The 25,844-nt window shown below is 34.9% G+C and overlaps 1 protein-coding gene across 2 annotated transcripts in view; it reads left to right on the forward strand.

Annotated features, from left to right (window-relative positions):
• Positions 1-25,844, forward strand: part of cn (Kynurenine 3-monooxygenase cn) — a 105,429-nt gene that overhangs the window by 42,294 nt on the left and 37,291 nt on the right. For both annotated transcript variants that reach the window (XR_016548691.1, XM_090396910.1), the window contains exons 4-8: positions 2,642-2,690; positions 8,844-8,931; positions 9,285-9,453; positions 17,212-17,405; positions 24,801-24,858. Coding sequence is in view for 1 of the 2 variants with exons in the window: in XM_090396910.1 (XP_090253036.1) it covers positions 2,642-2,690; positions 8,844-8,931; positions 9,285-9,453; positions 17,212-17,405; positions 24,801-24,858 (558 nt within the window). In the remaining variant the exon portion in view is untranslated. The remainder of the gene's footprint in view (positions 1-2,641; positions 2,691-8,843; positions 8,932-9,284; positions 9,454-17,211; positions 17,406-24,800; positions 24,859-25,844) is intronic.

Consider the following 25,844-nt stretch of genomic DNA (forward strand, 5'->3'; position numbering starts at 1 on the left):
TTTTAGATTGTGGGTGATGAGATTATTGTGGGTAATTTACCCGTTCATTGTGAGTATTGAGGCTGTATCAGCTTTCTCTTGCGATGGAGGATTTCGGTTTTTCTATGTTTGACACGATCTGAGGGCTTGTAGTCCGCTGCCTGTCGAACTAGCTGATTTGGGTGATTATCCGTGATTGTGAAGAATTTCTCCGCAATGCCTGTCATGTAGGTCTTAATATCTGGAAGATTGGCTTCTTGATGTAACTGGATGTTTCTGACGAACCACGGGGCATTAAATGCCATTCTTATGCATTTATTCTGTATTATCTGAAGTCTGTTGATGTTGCTTTTAGTCGTGTGACCCCAGGTTGGAGAGGCGTAAGTTAGTTGCGGTCTGATTATCGATTTGAAAAGGAGGATTTTGTTGCTTATGCTTAGGAAGCTGTTCCTATTCAAAAGTGGATATAGCTGTGCTATGATCTGACTTGCCTTAGTGGCGACACTATCCATATATGACTTGAAGTTTAGACGTCTATCAAGATGAACTCCCAGATATTTGGTAGAATTGCGCCAAGGGATGATTTTACCAAACATTTGTATGCTTGCATTCGGTTCTGCTTTACGTCTGGTAAAAAGTACTGCAGAGCTTTTGTTTGGATTAATTGCGATACGCCACTTGGTGTACCAATCCTCCAATTCATTGACTGCTCTCTGCAGCTTGATTGTGGCCAGGTGTGGACGGAGGGATCTAGCTATAATGATTGTGTCATCGGCATATAGAGCGGTGATAGCTGGGGACAGTCTGGGGAGATCTGTCATGTATATGGAGAAGAGTAGAGGAGATAGCAGAGAGCCTTGAGGGACTCCGGCCGTGATTCTCCTCTCTGTGGATCTGATACCGTTCAGTTTTATTTTAAATTTTCTGTTATTTAGATATGATTTGATAAGTAGAACTAATAGTAATGGAATACCAACTTCGTGTAGTTTAAAAATTAGTTCGTGATGCCACAGTCTATCAAATGCCTGAGTGATGCCCAGGAAAACTGCGCCAGAGTGTTGGTGCCATTCATACCGTTGGGTTATAAGTTAGTTAACTCTATAAATTTGTAACGTTGTGGAGTGATATTTCCTAAAGCCGAATTGTTCATCTTGAATGACATGGTTGATATCTGTTGCCTCTTGAACCGTGTGAGAATAGCACGTTCGACTATTTTACCTATGCATGAAAGAAGGCTGATTGGTCTGTAATTTTCAGGAAACTGTGTATTTTTTCCAGGTTTGGGAATTAGGAAAACGCCGGCAACTTTCCATCGCTTTGGGAAATAATTTAGCCAGTGGATGGCATTAATGATGGCTACCAGATGCATAATCCCTTTGCGAGAAAGTAACTTGAGTGCCTTGTTTGTTATTCCATCTGGACCTGGAGCTTTTTTGTTATTTAGTTTTCTTAAAATCTCATATATTTCTGTTGGTAACACGGATTTGTTATTGGATTGGAGTGAGACATTTTGAGTTATTTTACGCACTTGGGTGTGAATTTTACTTATGAAATTTATATCTGTATTGATATAATTGGGGTTGCATTGTTTTTCTAAACTGTCAGCAAATGCTTCAGCTTTTTCCTCGTCGTTGTAGACAACATTAGAGTCACCTTGGATTGGAGGAAATGTAAAACGCTTTGAACGGAGTGATTTCATCATTTTGCATATTGATTGATCCTCTGTGTTTAATTGGTGAATTTTGTTTTTCCAGAGTTGGTTACGGTGGTCCTTTAGGGCATATCGAATCTGGTTTTTTGCTCTATTGACTGCTTGTTTATCCGCTGGGTCCATTGTTCTCTGATATTGTCTTCTTAATCTGTTTTTCTCCTGGATAAGACGTTTTATATCCTCTGGTAGTTTATTTGATGGTGCACATTTGGTTATATTTGTTCTATATCTTCGGCAGATATTATATGCGGTATTGGACCAAGGTTTTCCTGGAAAGCTGAGGGAAGTTGTTTCCAATTTATAAATGTGGTGGTGTTTTCCGTTAAATCTTGTATGGTGCCTAGTTGTAATATGATGGGGTTATGATCAGAACCTAAGTCGTTAATTGCTTGTATCTGATAGCTGTGCGCTATGTTTTTTTAAATATAGCTATATCTATATCTATATAGCTATATCTAGTATCTAGTACATCAGGACGTCCGGTTGCTCCGTAATGTGTGGGTTCAGTGGGTCCTATTACTGTTATATTTCTTGAATTGGTGTAAGAGTTGAGTATTCTTCCGTTAATATTTGAGTTTCTGCTGTTCCAGGTGATACCAAGGTTGAAACAATGCAGAAGTCATATTTCCATATGCCAGTTGCCAAAAGGTGTCACACGTTATTATTAAGTTACTCTGGATTAGAAAAAGATGTTGGAAGTTTTTTCACTTGGTTAGACTATAAATTATATATTTAATTTAATCCTTTATCCTCATGCATAGCATTATACATGTCTGCAAGGAGATGTGCTTTGCATGGGATACTAAGGAAAGTGAAGAGAACTTAGTCCACCTTTGCCACGAGTTGCCCCAGTGCTGAAGATACTTCAGTCGCAAACTTTGTTTGTTTACACTTGGATAAAGGATTAAATTAAATATATAATTTATAACAATTTCTTTTCTTCCGTTTTAGTACATTTATTCGGTTGGAAGGCGTTTCCTGAACGAGCTTCTTCTCACTGGTAAGTAATTAAGTCTGCATTAATTCTTATTTTTTTCCCCGTTTTTTTTTTTTAAATAAAATTAAGAAATTTCAACCATGCTCAAGTAGCATGTGGAAATGGTATTTGCATCACTAGCATTAGGTTGTCTAAATAAAGACTGTTTTAAACTAATAACAGTCTTTATTTGGGCGGTTTAATGCTACTGCAATGAACTTAGATTTTATTAGTTCAGTTTTCTAGTCTCCGATTAGAGGAGCTTTTTATAAGTCTTTCTTCTACCGGTTCCAAGTTAAATCCATTTCTGATAGGGGAAAGGGGAGTCTTTCCTCTCAGAAACCAGGTTTTAATTCCACATATCAAAATGGACTGTTAAGCTCACACTATAAAAAATAATAAAATAAATAAATTACACCACTGTTAAAGTTCAGAGCTGCGGCGTTTTTGTGTTACTCTTTCTCCATAAAAGATTTGCTCCATTCATAGCTGGACTCATCAAGAAAGTTTGAAAGATGGTGACTGGTTGCCCACCAGTAGTATGGGTTCCACTAGTGACCAAATGATTCCGGTAGGCGTGGCTTCATGGGTTTGGAATGTGTGGAATTTCCCTGGGGGCCTATGTGTCAATGGCTTCAGTTCTTGTGTTTTGGTTCGCGTATGGAATTGTGGGTGTTGGTAGAGATAAGAATTCATGTTGTGATTGGTGGGGCAGTTTTAACCAAATGTCATGAGATTGGAATGTTAGGAATTTCCCTGGAAGCATCTGTGTCAATGGCTTCAGTTCTTGTGTTTTGGTTCGCGTTTGGAATTGTGGGTGATGGTAGAGATAAGGATTCATGTTGTGATTGGTGGGGCACTAGTGAACAAATGCTTCCAGTGGGCATGGCTTCATGAGATAGGTATGTCAGGAATTTCTCTGGGGGCATATGTGTCAATGGCTTCAGTTCTTGTGTTTTGATTCGCATATGGAATAGTGGGTGATGGTAGAGATAAGGAATCGTGTCGTGATTGGTGGGACACTACTGACCAGATCAAGATCAAGATAAGATAAGGAATCGTGACATCAATGTTTGTTATTATCAGATGTAGGTAAGTGATGTCATTTGTTAGTTGCAAATAAGTGATGTTGATTTGAATGGAAAGGGAGATATATTAGGTATAAGAAATCATGTCGTGATTGGTGGGACACTTCTGACCAGATCAAGATCAAGATAAGATAAGGAATCGTGACGTGACTGTTTGTTGTTATAGAGTTTGGAATATTTGGAATTTCGCTGGGGTGCTAATAGATGGCTGTACTAATTTTCCGATACATTTTGGGGTATTTCTTTCCTGTTGAAGGGTGGCAATTCTTAGAGTAGAGTCGAGTCGTAATGGCGGCACAACAAAAAAACGCGTTTTTTATGATAACTTTTTAGGGGAAAAAATAAAAAAATGCGATTTTTAATTTTTTTCCTAAAACGTTATCAGTATCAGTTGGAGGTGACATCACTAAAAGATATCCACAAATTATGAGCTTGCTCATCTCCACGAGGCTGAGCAGACATCTTCTGGAGGGAAGGGGGGTGAGTTGCAGGGAAAACTTCTGTCACCTTCTTGACTACCCTTTCACTTCCACCACCTAATGCTATTTTTTCCCCTCCAAAGTTATCAGTATCAGTTGCAGGTGACATCACTAAAAGATATCTGCAAAAGATGAGCTCGCTCATCTCCACTAGATGAGCTTGCTCATCCATACCTTTTTGAGGATAAAATACTTAACATAATAAGGACAAATAATATAGAATACCCTTCGAGCCACAGAGATAAGATTTGCCCTATGATGTCTCAAAGTAAGATAATCTCACATCAACATCCTATCCAACAACATGTAGAAACATGTCCATGAATCATCTGCGTGACAGTTTGATTTTAGAAGGAACGATCAGGGTTAAGGGTCAGGTAAACAGTACTATAAGGAAAAACAAACGAGTCGATTTTCACCAAGTGTCTTTGCAGTTATGGCAATTCATTCATCCCGTGCAGCTATAGTATTGTGTTGTGGTGATTGGTATCCAGGAAAGTAAAGTAAAATAATGGGTGAGCCACAAAAGTCATTGAAAATTTCTTTCTTCAGAAAAAAAGCACAAGACAAAACTCTTCACCTAGCTCTAATAGGATGGAAACCGATTATTATTTTAGAAGACACATACATTGTGATGTATTTATCCAGGACCACTTGGGAAAAGTTATGCAGGAAGTGGTCTGATATCTTCGGCTACTTGCAAAGAAGAGCTGAAATGTGAGTGTTATATTCTCAAATGCCAAGATGGGGAACTAATACTTGATGATACAGGAGCTGATGGAAGTAAAGTTTTTTCTATTAGTTGTGAAGAAGCTGAGAAATTTTCACCAAAAATGTGTGATATTGATAATCATTTACTATTTTTGGAAACTGAATTACCATCTATTCGTATCATGGGGAAAATTATCACTAATCATTTAGATTCATCAATGGTAAAATTAGACTTTCAAGATTTTATCCAATTCGATAAAGATTCTTTATTTTGGGACATTTACGAACATTTTACAAAAACTCTTTGTGTATATTTGCTGACAAAAGAATACACAGAATGTTTAGGGAGGCATGGTGTCATTTCCAGACTGACACAATATCAAATGTATGGAAGTCTGGTTACCGTGGTATCTTATTTAAAAACTCTTTTGCGTGACCAGTTATTTTGATGTAATGTAACCAAGAAACAGTGAGTAACAAAATTTTTATTCATTGAACTCTTTGAAAAATGTTAAGAGTCTAAACTAAATATTGTGAAATATTTTTAGGTAATTGCAAGTTTCGAATTTTTCTCAGTGAATATACTTGTAAATAGTATTTCAGTAAAATAAAATATGCATTTGTAAACTTAAATGAACAAAGATGTGTGCTTTTGTTGTTGTGTTTTTCCACAGTGAATTTTTTACTCACTTATTCTGATTAGAACTTGATATTAAAATCCACAACTTTATATCTTAATGCAATTGTGTTTAATTATTTTAAAAAAAAATAACAACTGTGAAATTAATGCCAGGAACAGGGAAAAAGTGTTGAAAACTGATATCCATGTATTGATTATTTTAGAAATTGTCTAATGCCACCTATTGACTTTATTTGAGTTATCTGAAAACAATTCGTTCACATAATGAAAAATCCGAACTGTTAGAATTTGGTTGTTTTACAGAGATATACCAGATAACTAACCAAAAACATGACTTTAACTCTTAAAGTTTGGTATAGAAGAAATATTTGTACTCTCCAGATAACACATATACAAATTTTACCTTTCCCCACACAAAGTAAGATAAAAACACACCAACAGTATATCCAGCAGCATGTGAAAACATGTCGTTGAGTCATCTGCGCAAAAGGTTCATTTTTGAAGGAACAGTCAGGGTTGGGCATGGTAAGTGTAAACAGTACTATAAGAAAATACCATAGAGTCAAGTGACTTTGGACTTAAGGTAATCGTTCATCCACTGCAGCTGCTGTTTTTGTGTTGTGGTGTTTTGTGTTTGGTAATGTAAAAACAATGGGTGAGCCACAAATTCTTTGAAAGTTTCTTTGTGAAAAGTTCTAATTGTTTAGAATTTTGTAACAGAATGTTAACATAAAATATACGATCAGAGCTAATAATCAGTGAAATAATAATAATAATTATTATTATTATTTCACAAATAAATATTTTAAATATTTATTTGTGGAGCCATATGAAGTAATCTAAGAAGAAGAATGAAGGAAAACGATTATGAAAAATCGACAGTGAGGTGAAAAGTACGAATTTTCAGTTATCATTGCTATAATTAATGCACGATTTCTTTTGAATAAGAGTTCAAATTTATTTCCTAAAAAAATTTGTATTTCTGATGGAATTATTGTCAGATATGCATTGACAAAATCACCTTGTAATTGGAAAGAATTACCTGAAAGAGTTAAAAAACAGAATTCTTGGTTAATAAAATATAACCATCAGCTGAAGTGGGAAATTGGTTCACTACCTCTGGACAAACTAAGAAATTGGATGATAGAATCAACATGGAAATATAAAATATTACTTGCCAAAGGAAGAGAAAAATCAAATACATTAACGAGGTTAATAGGGAGGCCTGTTCTTGATTTAAATGAAATTGGATGTCCAAAATATGAAAACATAACGTGTACTTTTAAATGCTTTTGGAAACATAACGAAAGATTCTGTGCTTTTAATAATTCTCAGAAGTATATGTATTGATTAAAAAAAAATAAATCTGCAACCCTTAATTTTACTACAGTAATAAATTCCCAACGGTCACCAAATGAAAAATTAACTTTCAGATGAGAGTCACATTGTCAAAAGCCACATGATGGCAATGCCACAAGCATGGGAAGAACCTTTGATGTATTTTTCAATTTATTTATTTTCTGTATTTCAGATTCAGTAAATACAATTTGTAAATAATATTTCATTCAAATCAAATGTGTAAATTTAAATGAACAAATTGGGTGTCGTTGATGTGTTATACAAATTTAAGACCATAACATTTTTTTTCCTTGTGAAATTTCATGCCATAAAGTAACCAGAGACTTTTTTTTTTGACTCAGTGAATTAAAAGTCTTATTTGTTTATGCAATCCCTCAAATATTTCATGAAACTGTCAACTCTTAGAAACAAAAGGAATAATAGGGTATTAAATTAATAGCCAGAATTTTAGTAGAGAAGATATCACCTGAAAAGTCACAGTACTGTTAGAGTTTGGTTATTTTACAGAGCCATTAGATATTTTAAACCAACAACATGTTACTAAAACTCTTAAAAAGATTGCTGTAGAAAAATGCTGCAGAGAGTTCAAAACCTTGTTTGTCTCATATCAGTTACTTAAAATTACTAATGCTAAAGAAAAAATAAATAAAATAAATAAATTCCACTTACAGAAATAGGTTAAGAGCACAAGGAATCGAAGGTAAAATTAATAGTCATATTGGTTTTTTTTTTAAAAAAAATAAATGTAAGCATTAATTTACTACAGATTTTTTTAAGTTGAACATAACAATTCATAATTGTAATTTCAATAATCACTGCTCGTATGTTTTGGTATGCGTAATTCTAACACTGAATAGTTTTTTTTTATAAGAATAATCATAGGGTACATATTAGAGTATCAACATGGATACATTAGCGACTTTTCATGGCTATTGTGTATGTATGTGTATGTGTGTTTAAGGGACACCAGCATATATTAAATTATTCAGAAAATCTCGAAACAGTGCCGCCATCAAGACTCTACTCTACTCTAAGAATTTTCACCCTTCAATAGGAAAGAAATACCCCAAAATGTACCGGAAAATTAGTACAGCCATCTATTAACGCCCCAGTGAAATTCTAAATATTCCGAACTTTATAACAACAAACATTCACGTCACAATTCCTTATCTTATCTTGATCTTGATCTGGTCAGAAGTGTCCCACCAATCACGACACGATTCCTTATACCCTTTCCATTAAAAACAACAGCGTCACTTATTTACAAGTAACAAATGATGTCACTTATCTACATCTGATAACACAAACATTCACGTCACGATTCCTTATCTTGATCTTGATTGGTCAGAAGTGTCCCACCATTCACGACACGATTCCGTATCTCTACTATCACCCACAATTCCTACGCGAACCAAAACACAAGAACTGAAGCCACTGACACATATGCCCCCAGGAAAATTCCAAACATTCGAAACCCATGAAGCCACGCCCACCGGTAGCATTTGGTCACTAGTGGGACTCATACTACTCCCACCTGTTTTCAAATAAAGTTAGCTAAGGCTAAAGGATCTCTGCCTTCTCTCTTTGTGGAGTAGGAGGCGTTAGAGGATTTAACAATGCTCCAACTTCGGTGATGGTTAATTTTCAAAATATTTGTAACACCAGCCACTTTGAACCACTTTGTGGAAATTTGATTTATACATAAAACCAGGAGTGCTAGAGTGGAGTGGTATAACTGATGGTAGCAAAGATACACTATTCTCATGTACGATGGAGTAACTAACCGACCAGTATATGCAATATTGTTTTTAAAAAAATGATATTTGTAAAATATTATTTTCATCACCCTAGTTCATACAACACTACTGCGTTATATGATTTTTCTTTCGATGTTTTGCAGCTGCAGAAAATAATCCAAATGTGAATATCTTCTTCAAACACAAATTACATACCTGTGATATAGAGAATGGTACCTTGACGTTCATTGGGTAAGTAAAATTAAGAGCGGAAATAGAAGTCTTATTTGAATCACCTAGATTTTCGAGTGTTTCATAACTTTTAGACATAAACTAATATATATTATGTATTTTATTTTATTTTATTGCTCGTGGTGTTGTTATTCTTGATGGTAATTTTATGAAAATATCACTTAACAAACATGAACATTAAATTGCTGACTAGAAGGGAAATTCAGATCTTGTTATATGACTGTGTTAACAGATATTATGGTTTCAATATTTGGTAAATTCGGTGTATATTTCAATTTAATTAAAGCAGAACCTCTTCGTCATTCTTGGAGTGTTGACATCGCATTGTTTTTAATTTTCTCCTTATTTTACAGACCTAATGGTGTGAAGTTATGCAAATCAACAGATTTAATCATTGGATGTGATGGTGCTTATTCTACTGTCCGTCAACAGTTTCTCAAGAAACCAGTATTCAACTATAGTCAAATGTATATTCCTCATGCGTACATGGAACTCAGTATTCCTCCTACTTCAGAAGGACAGGTATGTAGAGGAATACAATTTTTTTTTTTTTTAAGTTTTAGATATCTGTCACTCGAAAACACTTCTTTTGATACCAAAAGAAAATTACAAGTATATACATTACATACCTTTATTTATGAAATCCCAATATTGCTGCTAAAATAATCTTGTCTTTCACGAACCTAACTGTTCCATGCTAGATATTCCTGTCTCCATAGTCAGCAACATCTGTCAGCACCTGTGTTTTCTAGCCGGTCTGTCTTTTTTGCAGAAGATAAAAAAGACTACAATTCCAGGAGGGAAACTCCTGTCGTTTCTACTTGAGATGAAAATTTTCAACTTCATCTGAAGAGAAGAAGAAGAAGGAGAAAAAAAGAAGTTGCTCATTTCTCAGAAGAGATTCAAAACTAGGTATTTACAACAAAAGTTCACACACACACACACACACACACACACACACACACACACACACACACACACACACACACACACACACACACACACACACACACACACACACACACACACACACACACACACACACACACACACACACACACACACACACACACACACACACACACACACACACACACACAGGCTGCAAGTGTTTCACAAACTTTACTTTCTCAAACTTCTTCGACTGCGATTTCTGAGTCATTTTCTCTTTGTAATGTTCCAAATGAAACATTACGAGAACATTGGCTCATTCCGACTTCTGGAGGAAACAAAACTAGACATGTTCATCTGTACTCAGCTGACTTTTTAACTCTTCTCAAAAATTCTCTATACGATTTAGATTGGGGGAGGGAAAGCACTTGGCTGGCCAGTATCGCCTTTGCACTTCTCTTTCCTCAAAACCCTGTCGATACTTAGGATACAGTGCGTTATCATAATGCTACTCAACCGGATCTTTTCCACAGGCAGGTAGTGTAACAATATAACTTTTATTACCTTTGAAAAATGAAAATTATTCTCGCTTCTTCATTCCATGTCACAGATTTGCAACAATAGTGCACTGTTCAAGCACTGCAGGCTATTCTCTGCCTGAATGGAATTCCTAGCATTTTTTGTTTATTTGTTTGTTAAAGCAACCTAACCCATGGCTGGGCTACTTTAACAAACAAACGAAAAAAAAAAAACGAAAAAAAAAACTCAACAACTTGTTGTTCGAATCCCAAAGGGCAGGTGGGATAAATGAGTGTTTGGGAACTTTAGGTGGGAGATGAATTTCATTGAATTTTGTTCTGTAAAAAAGGATTCCGGATTATATAAAAACAATAAAAAAATTAAAAAAAAAAACGAACAAAAAACTTTAGTCCGCGCACGTTTCTAATGTACTATATGTTTACAACTTTTCATTAGTGGTAAGCACTTAAAAAAAAAGAACAAGATAAATAAAACTCTTTCTTGGATTATTTTCCACCACCATCTTTTAATAGGTTCAGCCGCATTGGTATATGACTCTGACTCTACTTCACTCGCCGAGTTGATTGATGACTAATTCAGCTCTCCAATAAGTAACTGATGGCCTCTCCGCAGAAATGAAATGCATCTATCACCTAAACACATTTACAAACATCGTTAGTTGCCTCCAGTTGAACACCAATGAGAGTTTCATGTTCTAGTGTTGTTTCATTCTTAATAATTTTACTTCCATTTCTTACGTAGAAACTGCATGTTTCTTTCGCTGTCTCCATTATTTCGCAAGAATGTTCCATACATAAGAGATTTTCTTCCTTGATGCGAAGTAAGACTAACGAATCGAGAATGAAACAATTAAGATTTTACTGCATTTGAATTTAAAATGCCATCAGTAATTAATGCAGCTCGTATTAATTTATAGAAAAAAACATTAATTAATGGTTAATAAATATACTTCTTGTCTCGCAGTAGGTCGTAACATTTGTCTTCTGGTTGAAAGGCTTGGATTCGAATCTCATTCTAGGACGGAGGAATCTTCAGAAGGCTTTTCAAATGAAGGTGAGTTAGTCGGTTTATTACGAAAGCATAATTGTTTTTTCCTCTGCAAACTCAGGGTTTTCATCATGTAAAACAGATAATTCAGCCAGATAACTAACAAACATAAAAAACTGGCTCAAACATAATTAACAAACATAAAAAACTATCATCGCCTTAGTCGCATCGGCGGCAGTTCCAACCGACATCTTTGTCTAAGCTTGAATACCCTCTTTAGCATGTGTTTGTTTGTAGCACTGACATCTGTATGCTGAACACCTCTGACAAACGTGATTTTCTCAATATCGTTGTCTCTACATGTGATAAAAATCTCTTTTCTTCCAGTGTACATTGATTTAGAATTCCTTCTCCCCCCCCATTTGAACGGACGTCGAAACGTCTTCTTTTGAAGATGTTGATTTAAAACGATAGTAGCGAAACCACATTGATGTCATTGTCCCAGTAGAAAAACCATCAAGCAAAAGTCAAATGTCTAACTGAACTAACTATGCGCGATCTGATCAAAAATATCCAGACGGCTTTTCGTAGTAGTGGATATTGTTATTACATCATAATCGTGACTCATGCAGCTAAAAAAGGAAGCACACAGTCCTGCAATCTTCATAGACAAGCATTAATGGTAAAATGGTCCGTATTGAGACACTATCATAGGATGCCAATTTTGCAGCAACTCAGTTATAAAGAAATTTCTGACATGCTGCAGCCGGCTTGAATCACTGTAAGTAATATTATTGTGAGATGGAAACGCATAGGAGCAACAACTACAATCGTCACCAATGATACTGCAAATCAAATCACAGTACTGTCCCGCGAGTGCTGAAGCGCGTGGCGCGAAAAAATCTCTGGTTCTCGGTTAAAACACTAGCTACCGAGTTCGAAATGCATTTGCAAACAATCATTCGTCGGGAGCTGAAGAACATGAGTTTTCATGGCTTGGCCACAACACAGTCGAACTAAGCCCATCTCCAAGAGCAACGCCAAGTGTTGGTGGAGAAGTGTAAATTGCGCTTCCAGTGGATTCTGGAGCAGATGAACGGGTTCTCTGAGTGAAGAATCACCCATCAACATCTGGCAGCCAGATGGACGAATCTGGGAATGGCGGATGCAAGAGACTGCCACCTGACGAACGTATTGTTCCAAATGTGAAGTTTAGTGGACGAGATATCATGGTTTGGGGCTGTTTTTTACATTGTTTGGGCTGGTTCCCAACTTTCCATAATGGGGAATCTTAACGCTGCGGCCTGTAATGACAACATAGCCAATTATGCTTCAAAATATATAGCAGCAGTTTACTGGAAACTCTTTTCTGTATTAACACGAAGGTGTCTCTATCCACAAAGCGTGGGCTGTGCAGGAATGGCTTGATGAGAGGACGCAAAATAACTTGACTGGCCACAGTGTCCTGATCTGAACGTCAACTGTATGATGAACTGGATCGCTGATTGCGAGCCAGGTCGAATCGTCTGACAGTAACCGACCTCATAATGCTCTATCTGGAAGGATGTAAAGGAATTAGTAGAAAACCTATATTCAATCTGCTTCCCAGCAGAGTGTGGATCAACTTCATATTAATATGATCCGCAATCAGAAGCACTGTCCAGGCAATAGCCTGGACAGTGCTTCTCCGCTGTCCAGGCAATAGGTGTTACGTTCGGACATGAATGTTTCTGGATGTCTTTGAGATGGGAATGAATATGAATTTCATCTCCTAGTGTGAACTGCTTTTTTGGGATGTGCTTGTTAGAGGTCTGAAGTGGTTTGAAATAAGTTTAGTCTGTAGTGCAGGTTTCCTGGAGTATTTGATTCTTAGCCTATATATATAGGCTAAGAATATATAGGCTAAGAGAGAGAGAGAGAGAGAGAGAGAGAGAGAGAGGGAGAGAGAAAGAGAGAAATATATATACATTTCGCTCAAGACAGAAAATTACTATCTGGCGCGCTAAAAGATGACAACGTTTTTTGGAAGCTAAGGATTCTATAGAAGTGATGTGACTATGCTAGGAAAGGTTACAAGTAAGGATTAGTTAAGAAGAGAAACCTAGTCTTGAGTGTTAAACTGAACAGTATCAAAAACATGTCATTTCAATGCTTCCAAAAAGTATTTTTGGAAGCATTGAAATGACTACGTTGTTATCTCCCCAATGCAGATACTGCGAAGATCGGTGTTCAGTATTCATTTATCAGCAGAAAAAATATGAACAGGGTTTACAGTCAACGAGAGCAAGTCGTTTATGTCAGTGCTTCCCAAACTTATGGATGACAAGCCCCTCTTTGGAAAAATGTAAATATTTAACGGCCCCCATCGAAAAAAAAAATCGTAACATAGACATATATTATTATAATCTTTATTGTATTTATATTCATTACAATTTATATTCAAGATTTTGCTTTTGTAATCTTTTTTGTGTTTCTTATCAATACCTTTGAAATGAAACTTATAAGAATAAGCATTATCATCATCATCATGCGTATCAAGGATTTAAGCCTAGCATGGCCTGTTCTGGCCTTAGAAGTCATCGTTGAATCGTTTAAGAGAACGTCCTGGTTTTCTTTTTCCTAATGACTTGTACTTTAAGGCTTGTTTTGGTAATCTTTCTGTTTTCATTCTTTGAACGTGTTCCATCCATTTATGTTTATATTTTTTAATTTTTTCTATTACTGGTTCTTGGTTTAATTCTTTCATAATTTCTTCGTTTCTTTTGTGATCAAATAGGGTATACTTGGCAGTTTTTCTCATAAACTTCATTTCTGCTGTTGTTAATCTTTGTTTGTATTTTTGTTTTATTGTCCAGATTTTGCTTTCATACATTAAGACTGGTAGGGCTAATGTATTGTATACTTTTAGTCTGGTTTGTTTTTGAACTAGTTTTGGTTTAAATATAGAGTTAATTACACCTGTTAGTTTTAAATATTTTGCAATTTTTACGTTTATATCTTTTTCATTTTCATATGTGATCATACATTCTAGGTAGTTAAATGAATTCACCTGTACTAAGATCTTGTTATCTATTACTATTTTAATTCTTGCTGGATCTTGTCTTTTAAAGGCTATAGTTTTTGATTTTTCTGTTGATATTATCATACTATAATCTTTGGATATCTCATTTAGATCTAAAATAGCTTTCTGTAAGTTATCTTCAAAATTTATAATTATTATTTGGTCGTCTGCAAAAAGGAGAGTGTTTAAGTTTACTGTAGGAGAAAGTTTAATTCCTTGATGTAAATGTTTATTCCATTTTATTATTATTTCATTTAAGTAGATATTAAAAAGAGTTGCTGGGAGGTGACATCCGTGTCAGATCCCTTGGTTTATCTCTCTCGTATATGATAGCTCGTGATTTAATATTATTTGTATTTGATTATTTTCATATATACTTGTCATGGATTTAGGGATATTATTTGGAATTTGTCTTTCTTTTAATATGTTAAATAATATGTTTCTTTTAACTTTGTCAAATGCTTTTTCAAAGTCAATAAATGCAATATGTGTTTCTAAATTCTATTCTCTTCTTTTCTCTATTATTAATTTTAGGCAAAAGGCCGGGTCTATACATGATCGTCCTTTTCAAAATCCAATCTGTACTTCTAAAATAAAGTTTTCCGAATATTTCATTAGTTTGCTATTTAAGATTCTGCTATATATTTTGTAACAGGGATTTTGTATACTGATACCTCTATAGTTTTTAGGGTCATCTCTATTACCCGTTTTAAAGATAGGAATCACAATTGCTTTTTTCCATTCTATTGGGTGGATACCAGTTGAATAAATTTTATTCAAAAATAATAAGAGGCTTTCTTTGAATCTTGTTCTTGCGTATTTATATAGTTCTGAACTTACCTTATAGGTTCAGAACTATATACCTTATAGGTTCTCCAGGTGGTTTTCCGTTTCTTGTTTCTTTCAGGCTGATTTCTAATTCATCTTTAGTTATTTCCTTTTCATTTTCGTTAATTGTTTGCCAAATTTCAATTCGGTGTTTAATTTTATATTTTCTTTGGTATTTGCATTTAAGTGTTTCAAAATCTTATATACATTGGATCTTATTTTATATAAATCATGTTCTAAATTGGAAACAAATTTGTTCCATGATTCTCTATGTCTTTTTCTGACTTCTCTTTTAGCTATGGCTCTTCTTATTTTATATTCTATTTCATATTCTAATCTTTTACTGCTTAACCATTTGTGATAGGCGTCTTTTTTCTTTTTGATTATTTCTTTGATTGTATCATCCCAGATCTTCAGTTTTTTCCTTTTATTGAATTTTTTGGTCTTTCCTAAGCTTTCATTTGCTGCTGCATTTAGTATCGTTTTTATATTAAGCCACGAATAAGCATATATTTACTAATATTCATTAATCGGCGAAATACGCAGGAAGCAAAATTTGTGAACCAACACAAATGTGTGATTTTTTCCATTAAAATATAAAAAAACAAATAAAAAATAATAAATAATAAAAAATAATACGTTTCTTTTAAGATTAAAAAAAATTCTACTTAGTCTTAAAACATTATAAATTTGTTTTCATTATTTCACGGCTATCTTGACAAAACCCACGGCCCCCAAGGGGGCCGCAGCCCACAGTTTGGGAAGCACTAGTTTATGTGAATCAGGAAGAGAGCGGATAAAATGACACGGTCCTAAGAAATATCGTCATTAACAGGGAAATCTAAAGAGAAAACAACTTCCTCCACTGCGTGTATTGAACAACTGGAGAGAAAACTGGCAAATCTAGGTACAAAGGGAAGAAGGCATAATATTCTAAGATGGCAATTTGCTGTGAAGCCAAACTCTGTCAAGAGATCTGTTGTGGATCTTCATTAGTTAAATCTATACGACGATAGCTGATTAAGTGATAATTGTCCAGGTGTTGAAGAAGTTGACTATTAATGACCTTCTCCATTATTTTGGACAACACAATGGTGGGAACAATAGGTCAATGTTTGATGGTACACATTTATCGCATCTTTTTGGAATTTACTAAATTTATGGGCTTGCTTCCATGCTGTAGGATGGATTCAGATGAGTATAATATAGTGTATAGATTATGAAGAAGGTGTGTTTATTCAGGAGCACATCTCTTGCGCAGAACTGGTGGAATTCGATCAGTACCAGAAGGAAGCTTTTTTTTTTTTGATATCCAGTTTTTTTTTAAGATTTTTCTAATGATGTATTTCTGGAGGAACGTCAAAGGAGGCATGCGATATTCTAAACAAAGAAAGAAAGAATTTGCCTTGGTCATCTATGGAAGAGAAGTATGAAGCTTGAATGTCAACCTTGTCTTTAGGTGATGGTGTAATGCTACGAATAGGATGAGAAAGAGGAGGAAGCATAGATAGATAAAAGTTAGGTCTGACTCCTTTGGCGAGGGACAAGAACAACAGATATTGGCACATGGGAGGGGAAAGTTTTCTTCATTTAATCTTATCAAAATCACGCAGTCCTTTTAATAGTGAGTTTGCAAGTGTTGCAGGCAACCCTGTAAGCTGCGAAAAAAGCTATTTTTGTCTCAACCCACTTACGATAGGTAGTTTTTTTGGACGGCCTTGGCATACTTCTTGGAAAACTATTGCTTAGAAATAGGAGGAAATTTGAACAGACCGAGAAATGAAAGTCTTTATTCCAATATGAATTACTTCTGTAACAAGATCCCAACAAGTATCGGGATTTTAAGAATGAAAACAGTTGTCTGACATCAAAAGAAGGATTAAACGTCATGTAAGTATTATCTTTTATGACATTTGACATTCCTATTCTTATTCCAGTATATCTTAACTGCTGTTGATATTTCTTGATTTTAGTTCGCCATGGAGTTGAATTACCTACATATTTGGCCTCGAGGAAACTTCATGTTAATTGCTCTGCCTAATCAAGACAAAACTTACACAGTTACTCTGTTCATGGCTTTCGAAATGTTTGATGCCTTAAATTCTGAGAAAAAAGTGATCGAGTTCTTTGAATCAAACTTTTCTGACACCATTCCTTTACTGGGAAGGTAAGGAAACCAATAATTAAACTAAACATTGCTTTTGATAATACTTCACTATACTGAGTACAGGCCAATTTATTAATTAATGAAAATAGCAATAGTGTGATAGACTTATATGCATGGTAGCTGCGTGTACATGAAGCTTTGCACCGGAAACAGAGCCTTTTACAACACAAATACATTGCAAATTTTGTATCAAGTTGATTCATTATAAAAGAATTACTGACTCACCAACTCTACTCTTACCGTTACGTTACACTTATACGGTGGGTGTTTCTTCCCGGATTCTTTCTTCTTGCCTGCAAATTTCAGGACAGCCAGACCTGGGTTTGTTCTGACCTGGTTATATAGTATTTTAAGTACTTAATATGATATGGAAGCAAAATGTATATATGTGCGCTCAACTTTGTATTTATATTCTAGTACAACTGCAAATGCTTAAGGTTCCATATTTTCCTCTGTATCATATATATTGTTCAATTTAAAATATATTTTAGTGTAGACGCAAGAAAGTCAAGTTTTGTTTCAAATGAAAGAGATGAAAAAGAAGTTTATATCTGATTTATTGAAAACATCGTTGACTTCAGAAACTATATTAACGACCAGTCACTTGGGACGTTTGCGAAACAATCTTTCTTATTCATTAAATTTTCAATTAAATCTTGTTTTAATTCTTCATCCCATAATCCCTTACTTGATTTGCTGATATGACCAAGCCACATAAGTTGTTTCCTTCGAATCTTAGTTATGATGGACACAACATAGCTTTTAGAACGGGAAAGAACGAACTGATTCTTTCTCTTACTTCAAAATTTGCGATATGGTCAGTGTATGGTATATTTAGGAGTCATCGATAGCACCTCATTTCAAATGCCAACAACCTCTATTCATCTTCTTTTAGGAGGGTCCAAGTTTCACATTTGTATAGAAATACTAAATTAACTAGTATGTCAGTAAGGCGTAATCTGTTGGTAATTGTAATCTTGTTATCAATTCATAGCGATTTTAGTTTTTAGAGTGCTATTATTGCTTTTGTGAATTTTGTTCTAATATCGTGTTTTGATCTTCCATCTTTATTAAAGATATTGCCCAATTATTTAAACTGATCAACGTCTTCCATGGGTGTATCCTAAATTAGGATTTTTTCAGTTTCTACTACAGCACTTCCTTCTTGGTGAGAAGCACAGTTATTTGTCATTGTTTTTGATACTTATGTTAAGCCGTACTTTTTAAAAGTATAAGCTAATTTTGTGGATTTCCTGAAGATCTGATTTGTTTACCGCTAGAAGATATCATCAACAAAGAATATCATCAGCAAACTTTAGATAGCTTATTCTTCTTCCTTCTACCGTTATTCCAATATTATTGTTCTCCAGGGCTTCATATACAACATATTCCAGGAAACAATTAAATAATATTGGTGATACTATTTCACTCATGTCTCACTCTTCGCTCCATTGGAAAGGGAGTACTATAATTCCCTTTGATTTCAGCATTCATTTCAGAAGATGAGTAACAGGGATTCAATCAGCCGTATTATTTGTATTATTTCGTTGTCTACTGATAATATTGCAGAAAGTTCCAAAACATTTCCAGAAAGTAGGTCGGCAAATAAGGCAAATGATGTGAAGTCATTAGCTTGTATATACAAGTAGCCCAGTCGTGAAGTTACTTCACACGGAAACTTTGTTTGCTCACACTTGAATAAAGGATGAAACCAAGAGTATAATTTCTTGGCATCTTTAACTTACAGATTAGCTTTCGTAACTATACTTCTAAGATAAGATGGTTGGTTGTATAGTTTTTGTGTATAAAGTGCTGTGTTCTCCTGTTCGGTGTGTGTGTGTGCGTGCGTGTATGTGTGTGTGTATATATATATATATATATATATATATATATATATATATATATATATATATATATATATATATATATGTAAAGGTAAGAATAAGATACTTTTTCAGCTCTGTAAAGATTGAATGATACAAATGCAGTAATTGCATTTGTTTCAAACGTTAGTCTATCTAAAAAAGAGCTTCCAGGAAGAGCTCTTTTTTAGACTGTCTAAAAAAGGGCTGTCTAAAAAAGAGCTCTTTTTTAGACAGCCCTTTGGTTGGAATGACCGGTTCGAATCCATCTAGGTCTCAAAGAACTCTTATCAGAGCTTTTTAGCTAAGGTGTTAGCCTGTCTGATATGATGTAGGGTGTTTTATTTCGGACACCTGGGTTTTTCACCTCGCAACTAGGCAACCCGGCAAGGAGAACATATATAGACAAAAATATATCGTTAGCCATAACCTAACCGTTTTATCTTGAAATTATGGTTATGCAAGCCAACGTGGCCTAGTTGTAGACTTGAGAACCTGTAGGTACCGCGGATTATTATTATTAGTTTACCTAAACCCCGTGGAAGACTTGAAAAACAACGTTTTTGCTAATGATACTGAACAACTTTGGGAACATTTAGAGAAGGCAATTTGTAGAGTTCGCAGTGAAAAGAGCCAATGAAATTGAAAATGAACAAATCAAAAAACACGCCAACTCAACATCACCAGAGTTAAAGATCGGTACTATCAACATAAGAAGCCTGAATGGCAAAGAAATGGAGCTAGCTGAGGAATTAGATAAGTACCAGATCGATATAATAGGGGTGACTGAAACAAAAAAGACAAAAACTGGTGAGATATTTCTGAGCAATAAATACAAAATGTTATATTCAGGCAATGACAATCAAGGAAAAGAAGGAGTAGCCATTGTATTCAACACTAAATACAAAATGTTATATTCAGGCAATGACAATCAAGGAAAAGAAGGAGTAGCCATTGTATTCAACACTAAATACGAGACTAATCTTCTTGAATGGCAGGCAGTCTCAAGTAGAGTGATGTGGGCAAATATCAGAATGGGGAACTGGGCAATGAGACTTATTTGTGCCTATGATCCCACAGAAGGTTCTACTAAGGTAGAAGTGGAGGAATTTTTTCAGGATTTAGATAAAGCAACTGACACAATGAAAATAATGAAAAGGAAAATTTGGAGAAAAGAGCAAAGCTAATAATAATGGCAAATACCTGTTGGATTTCTGCTCGGAACATGGACAGGTTATTACTAACACCATGTTCCAACATAAAATTGTGCACAAATTCACTTGGAGAGAAGAGGCAAGGAATAAGAAAAGTCTCATTGACTATGTTATTTTTAATAGTGATGTTTTCTCCTTGGTGCAAGAAACCAGAGTGCAGAGGATTTGAAATTGGAAGTGATCACTATTTAGTCTTGAGCAGGATAAAATTGAATTTCATATTGCAAAGAATAACATCTAAGAATGTTTTAAAGCGAATAAAAGTTGAGCAGCTCTCAGATGTGAACTGTAGATTAAAATACACAAAGATTATTGAATAAAAAAAAGTTTGAGAACAGGAACCAATCTTTAGAGATTCAGTGGCAAGCCTTGAAGAAAACCTTGATTGATTCAGCCAGAGAGGCATGTGGTGAGGTTGTCTGCAAGGATAGAAAAATCAGAACTCCATGGTGGACACAGGGAGTTAAAGAGGAGCTGAAGGAAAAGAAGAAAGCATATCAAACGTTCCTGGCAAATAAGCCAGCTTGTGCTCTTAGAGAATACAGAGACAAATGTAAAAAAGCTAAACACTGCGAAAAACTAGCTAAACAAGAGTAATGGAAAGACTTTGGTAAGAACATAGAAAATAAATATCACGAAGGTGCAAAATATTTTGTAGGTTATTGAAGAAGCTTAGAAATGAAGGAAAGAGTACTGTAAAAGGAGTTAGAGATGATAATGGTGACATGAAAACGGGAGAAAAAGATATCCTTGAAGTATGGAGTAATTACTTCGAGAAATTGTTAAATGAAACAAGCAGTGATAGCACAGTGGTAAAAAACACTCAACAGGCATACAGTCAGGATACATATCCATACTTGAAGTAGAAAAAGCCATCAAATTATTAAAATGTGGAAAGGCAGCAGGAGTAGATGATATTCGACCAGAAATGCTGAAGTATGGTGGTATAAAAGTCTTGCTGTGGCTGCACTGCATAGTTCAGAAGGCCTGGACAGAGGGACGAATTACCGATGATTGGAGTAGAGCTCTCATAGTACCCATATACAGGGTGTCCCAAAATTCACGCAAGAAGTAATTTTGATAGAAAACACAGGTTTTTAATTTAAAATTGTAATTTCTTATTGATTCATAAAGTATACAGTATAGGATTATGCATGAAATAGCATATCGGGTAAATGGCCTCCACGGCTTTGCTGGCACATACGCACTCTTTTGTCGGAATTTTCCATGACTGTTTTGCATAAATGTAGCTGAATTTCGTTGATACAGCGCTCAATTTCCTCCTTCAAGGCGTGGGTGGTCGTGGGCTTGTTGGCATAAACCTTAGACTTCAAAAAACCCCAAAGAAAATAGTCCAACGGCGTTAAGTCACATGATCTGGGCGGCCAATTCTGATCTCCAAAACGGGAAATTAGACGACCAGGAAATGACTCATGTTGTAATTGAATTGTTTCTCGTGCTGTATGACATGTGGCACTGTCTTTTTGAAACCACATGTCGTCCACATCCATATCTTGCAATTTAGGCACAAAAAACTGGATTATCATGTCGCGATAGCGAGCATCATTAACTGTTATTGCCTTACCAGCCGCATTTTCGAAGAAGAATGGACGGATGATGCCTCCAGCCCAAACTCGGCACCAAACAGTGACACTTTGTGGATGCATTTATTTCTTAACAATCACTCGTGGATTTTCTAAACCCCAAATGCGACAATTTTGTCGATTAACGAAGCCATCAAGATGAAAATGAGCCTCATCGCTGAAGATGATTTTGTTCGAAAAATAAGCATCCATTTGTTGTTGTTCCATAATCCATTCAACGAACTCTCTGCGCTGTGTGTGGTCAGTAGGCTTCAGGTCTTGAGTCAATTGAACTTTGTAAGCATGTTTGTAAAGATTTGCATCTCACGAAAGATGCAAATCTTTCGTGAGAATACGCTGTAGAGAGCTTCTCGAAATGCTCAGTTCAAGACCACGGTGCCGAATTGATGTTCGTGTACTCTCAGCAACACTCTCAAGAACTGCTTCGATGTTTTCTGTTGAACGACTTGTTGAAGGACGGCCAGAATGTATAAGATCACTAATTGATCCAGTTTCCTTGAATTTTTTAATTAATCTTTTCACAGTTGATGAAGTTAAATCACTATTCCGACCATATTTTGTACGAAAATTACGAACTGTAGCTGCCAAACCTTCATTATTTTTAAACTATTGCTCAATAATGAAAATGAGTTGTTCTTTCGTGTAGCGCTCCATTTTTAATAACCCTGAACTGTCAGCTGTCACGCTGTCTTTTTTTCTCGTTGGCAACACTTTTCCGCACAAATGGCGCTAAATTTAAATCTTGCGTGAATTTTGGGACACCCTGTATAAAAGAGAAATAAAACTGAATGTGAGAATTACAAAGGTATTTCCCTATTGAGTGTTCCTGGTAAGATATATGCAAGTATACTTGAGAAACTGTTGAGAAGAATTGTAGAAGAAAAGCTTGGTGAAGAACAAGCTGGATTCCGGCCAAATAGCGGCTGTCTGGATCAGATATTCACTTTACGACAAATAGTGGAGAAATCATGGGAATATAACAAAGATCTCTATTTGAGTTTTGTAGATTTGGTAAAGGCATATGACAAGGTGCAAGAGAGAAGCTATTCAATACGCTACAGTTATATGGTGTCAATGGAGCATTATATCAAGCAATACTTAGTCTTTATTTGAGTTGTAAGTCAGCAGTTAGAATTGAAGGAATTACAGGAAGATGGTTTAATGTTAAATCTGGTGTGAGACAAGGATGTACATTATCCCCTCTGTTATTCATTATCTATATGGATCACATTATGAAGGAAAGTGGTGTTAAACATGATATCAAAATTGGAGATGTTAATATCAGCTCTTTGATTTATGCGGACGATGTTATACTTATCAATAAATCCACTACGAGTCTGCAAGATTCCTTGACTAAATTGAATAACTGTTGTAATAGATATGGTATGAAGGTCAGCAATAAAAAGACAAAGACAATGAAAATAGGGCAGAATCGTTGAAAATGCCAACTGCATTGTGAGCGGAGAACCTGTGGAACAAGTAAAACATTTCACCTACTTAGGCACGATTTTTAGTGAAGATAGTAAATTAAATATGGAAATAGACAACAGAATCAATAAAGCTGGTACAGTAGGAAGTCAATTGAATAAATTCATATGGAATAAGAGAGAAATTAGTTGTAACACCTAAATTAGCTGTATACAAGACAGTGTTCAAACAAGTTTTAACTTATGGATCTGAGAGCTGAGTCAGAAGTAAAACACTTGACCAAAGACTAGAGACTGCAGATATGAAAGTCCTGAGAAAGATTAGAGGCGTGAACAGATGGCATCAATGGCAATATCATATTAAAAATGAGGATTTTAGGAATGAAGTTGACATTGTCAGCATCTAGGAATTCGTTAGCAGAGCTAATCTCAGCTGGTATGGTCACTTAAACAGAATAGGCAAGGAAAGATTAGCAAAACAAATGTTCTCTGCCAGGTTAGCAGGAAAACGACCCAGAGGAAGACCAAGATATAGGTGGATTGATACGGTACAATGTACCTTACACGATAGAAATATAAGATCTGATAATGTTGCGCTCTTGACAAGTAACAGACTGATTTGGAGGAAAATTGTAGATAGGAAGTTAGTAATGATGTAAATTTTTTATGTAGAATTATCATATCCTGTACACCCCTTGAGGGTATATATCAGGAATTTGATGATGATGATGATGATGAAGAGCCAATGAGATTTCTATAATCCCTACTGAAAAGTTGGCGCGAAGCATTTAAGTCTCAGTCTACTTGATGAAAATATTAAGGCTGTAATTATCATATGGAACTTAGATCATTGTGCTGTTTTAGAGACCATAAAGTTGTGGGTGCTTGTACTTCCGTTTAGATAGTTATACTTAAATTTTATTAAAATGTGACAAAATGATAAGGAACAGATCCGAATAATATTTCAAAGGGATATATTAGTGGAAAACTATGTAACACAAGATGTACGGAAAGAAAGTATTGTACCATAGCCAGCTGTTATTTTACTTGCCAATACGGTTTCAAATTTTTTATAGCAATGAAAAGGTACATAACGTAAGAATTTTGAATTCAGCATGTACACACACACACACACACACACACACACACACACACACACACACACACACACACACACACACACACACACACACACACACACACACACACACACACACACACACACACACACACACACACACACACACACATATATTCTTTGTTTTCTAATTCTATCTATTTTTTGTAGAGAAAAGTTAGTGGAGGATTTTTTAAAAAACAAGCCTTCGCCTGTAATATCTGTAAAGGTTAGATAACTTTTCAGCTCTGTAAAGATTGAATGAATTCTTTGATTTTATAGCATGTTTTTCTATTAATAACACATTGAAATTCTCAAATGTTACCATTAATTTCTTTTTTTAATTAAATAATTTATATTAAAATACATCAACGAAAATGTGTGAAGTCATAATTCTAAAAACAGCTGTTTCCAAAGTTCTAAATATATCATCACACAAAGGTCTTACTCTGATGTAAGAGCTTTGTGTGATTTTATAACAACAGTTTATTATCTTTCAAAGAAATTGCATGCTTGTAGGTTACATTTTGTTACATTTTATTACAATTATTATAATTAGAACAATATAATATTATAATTAATGTTAAAATTAAGAAGTCATAAGAAGAATAATTTACAGTTAGAATTTTACATTAAGATAGTTATACAGTTATTTGTGCATTTTACTATTTATATTTCAATTTGTAGTTTATTTTAATTCAAATTTACATTTAGAGCTTCTTTTTTTGTTAGCAGTAGAGAATGCTGAATGCATTCATTTCATATTTTCAAAATACATATATTTTTTTTTTTGAGGATTAGTTCATTAAGCTGTGATGAGGAGGGCTAATTCCGCTGAAGCTAGGATTAGCTTTTATGAAGAGAGTGGGATTGACATACACTGTTTATCTTGTTTGGTACTTTTTTTATGGAGGGAATGTAGGCATTGAATGCTGCAGTTTTGTGATATGTGAAGTGTATATAGGTGTTAATGCTATTTTAAATGTGTTGGTATATATATATATATATATATATATATATATATATATATATATATATATATATATATATATATATATATACAGGGTGTTCGGGATAAATTTGACATATTTATAATTAATTATATTTTTCCGTAAGTTACATGTATTAACACACACTTCTCTTCATTTAAAAGTTTGGACCCTTCTTCATTCATATACAAGATGTCAGAAAGGATGGATAGCTGGAACCCACCTG

Source organism: Typopeltis vanoorti, chromosome 8 (assembly GCF_054136105.1).
Source record: "Typopeltis vanoorti isolate ZY-2024b chromosome 8, IOZ_Tvanoo_1.0, whole genome shotgun sequence".
Classification (NCBI taxonomy): Eukaryota; Metazoa; Arthropoda; class Arachnida; order Uropygi; family Thelyphonidae; genus Typopeltis; species Typopeltis vanoorti.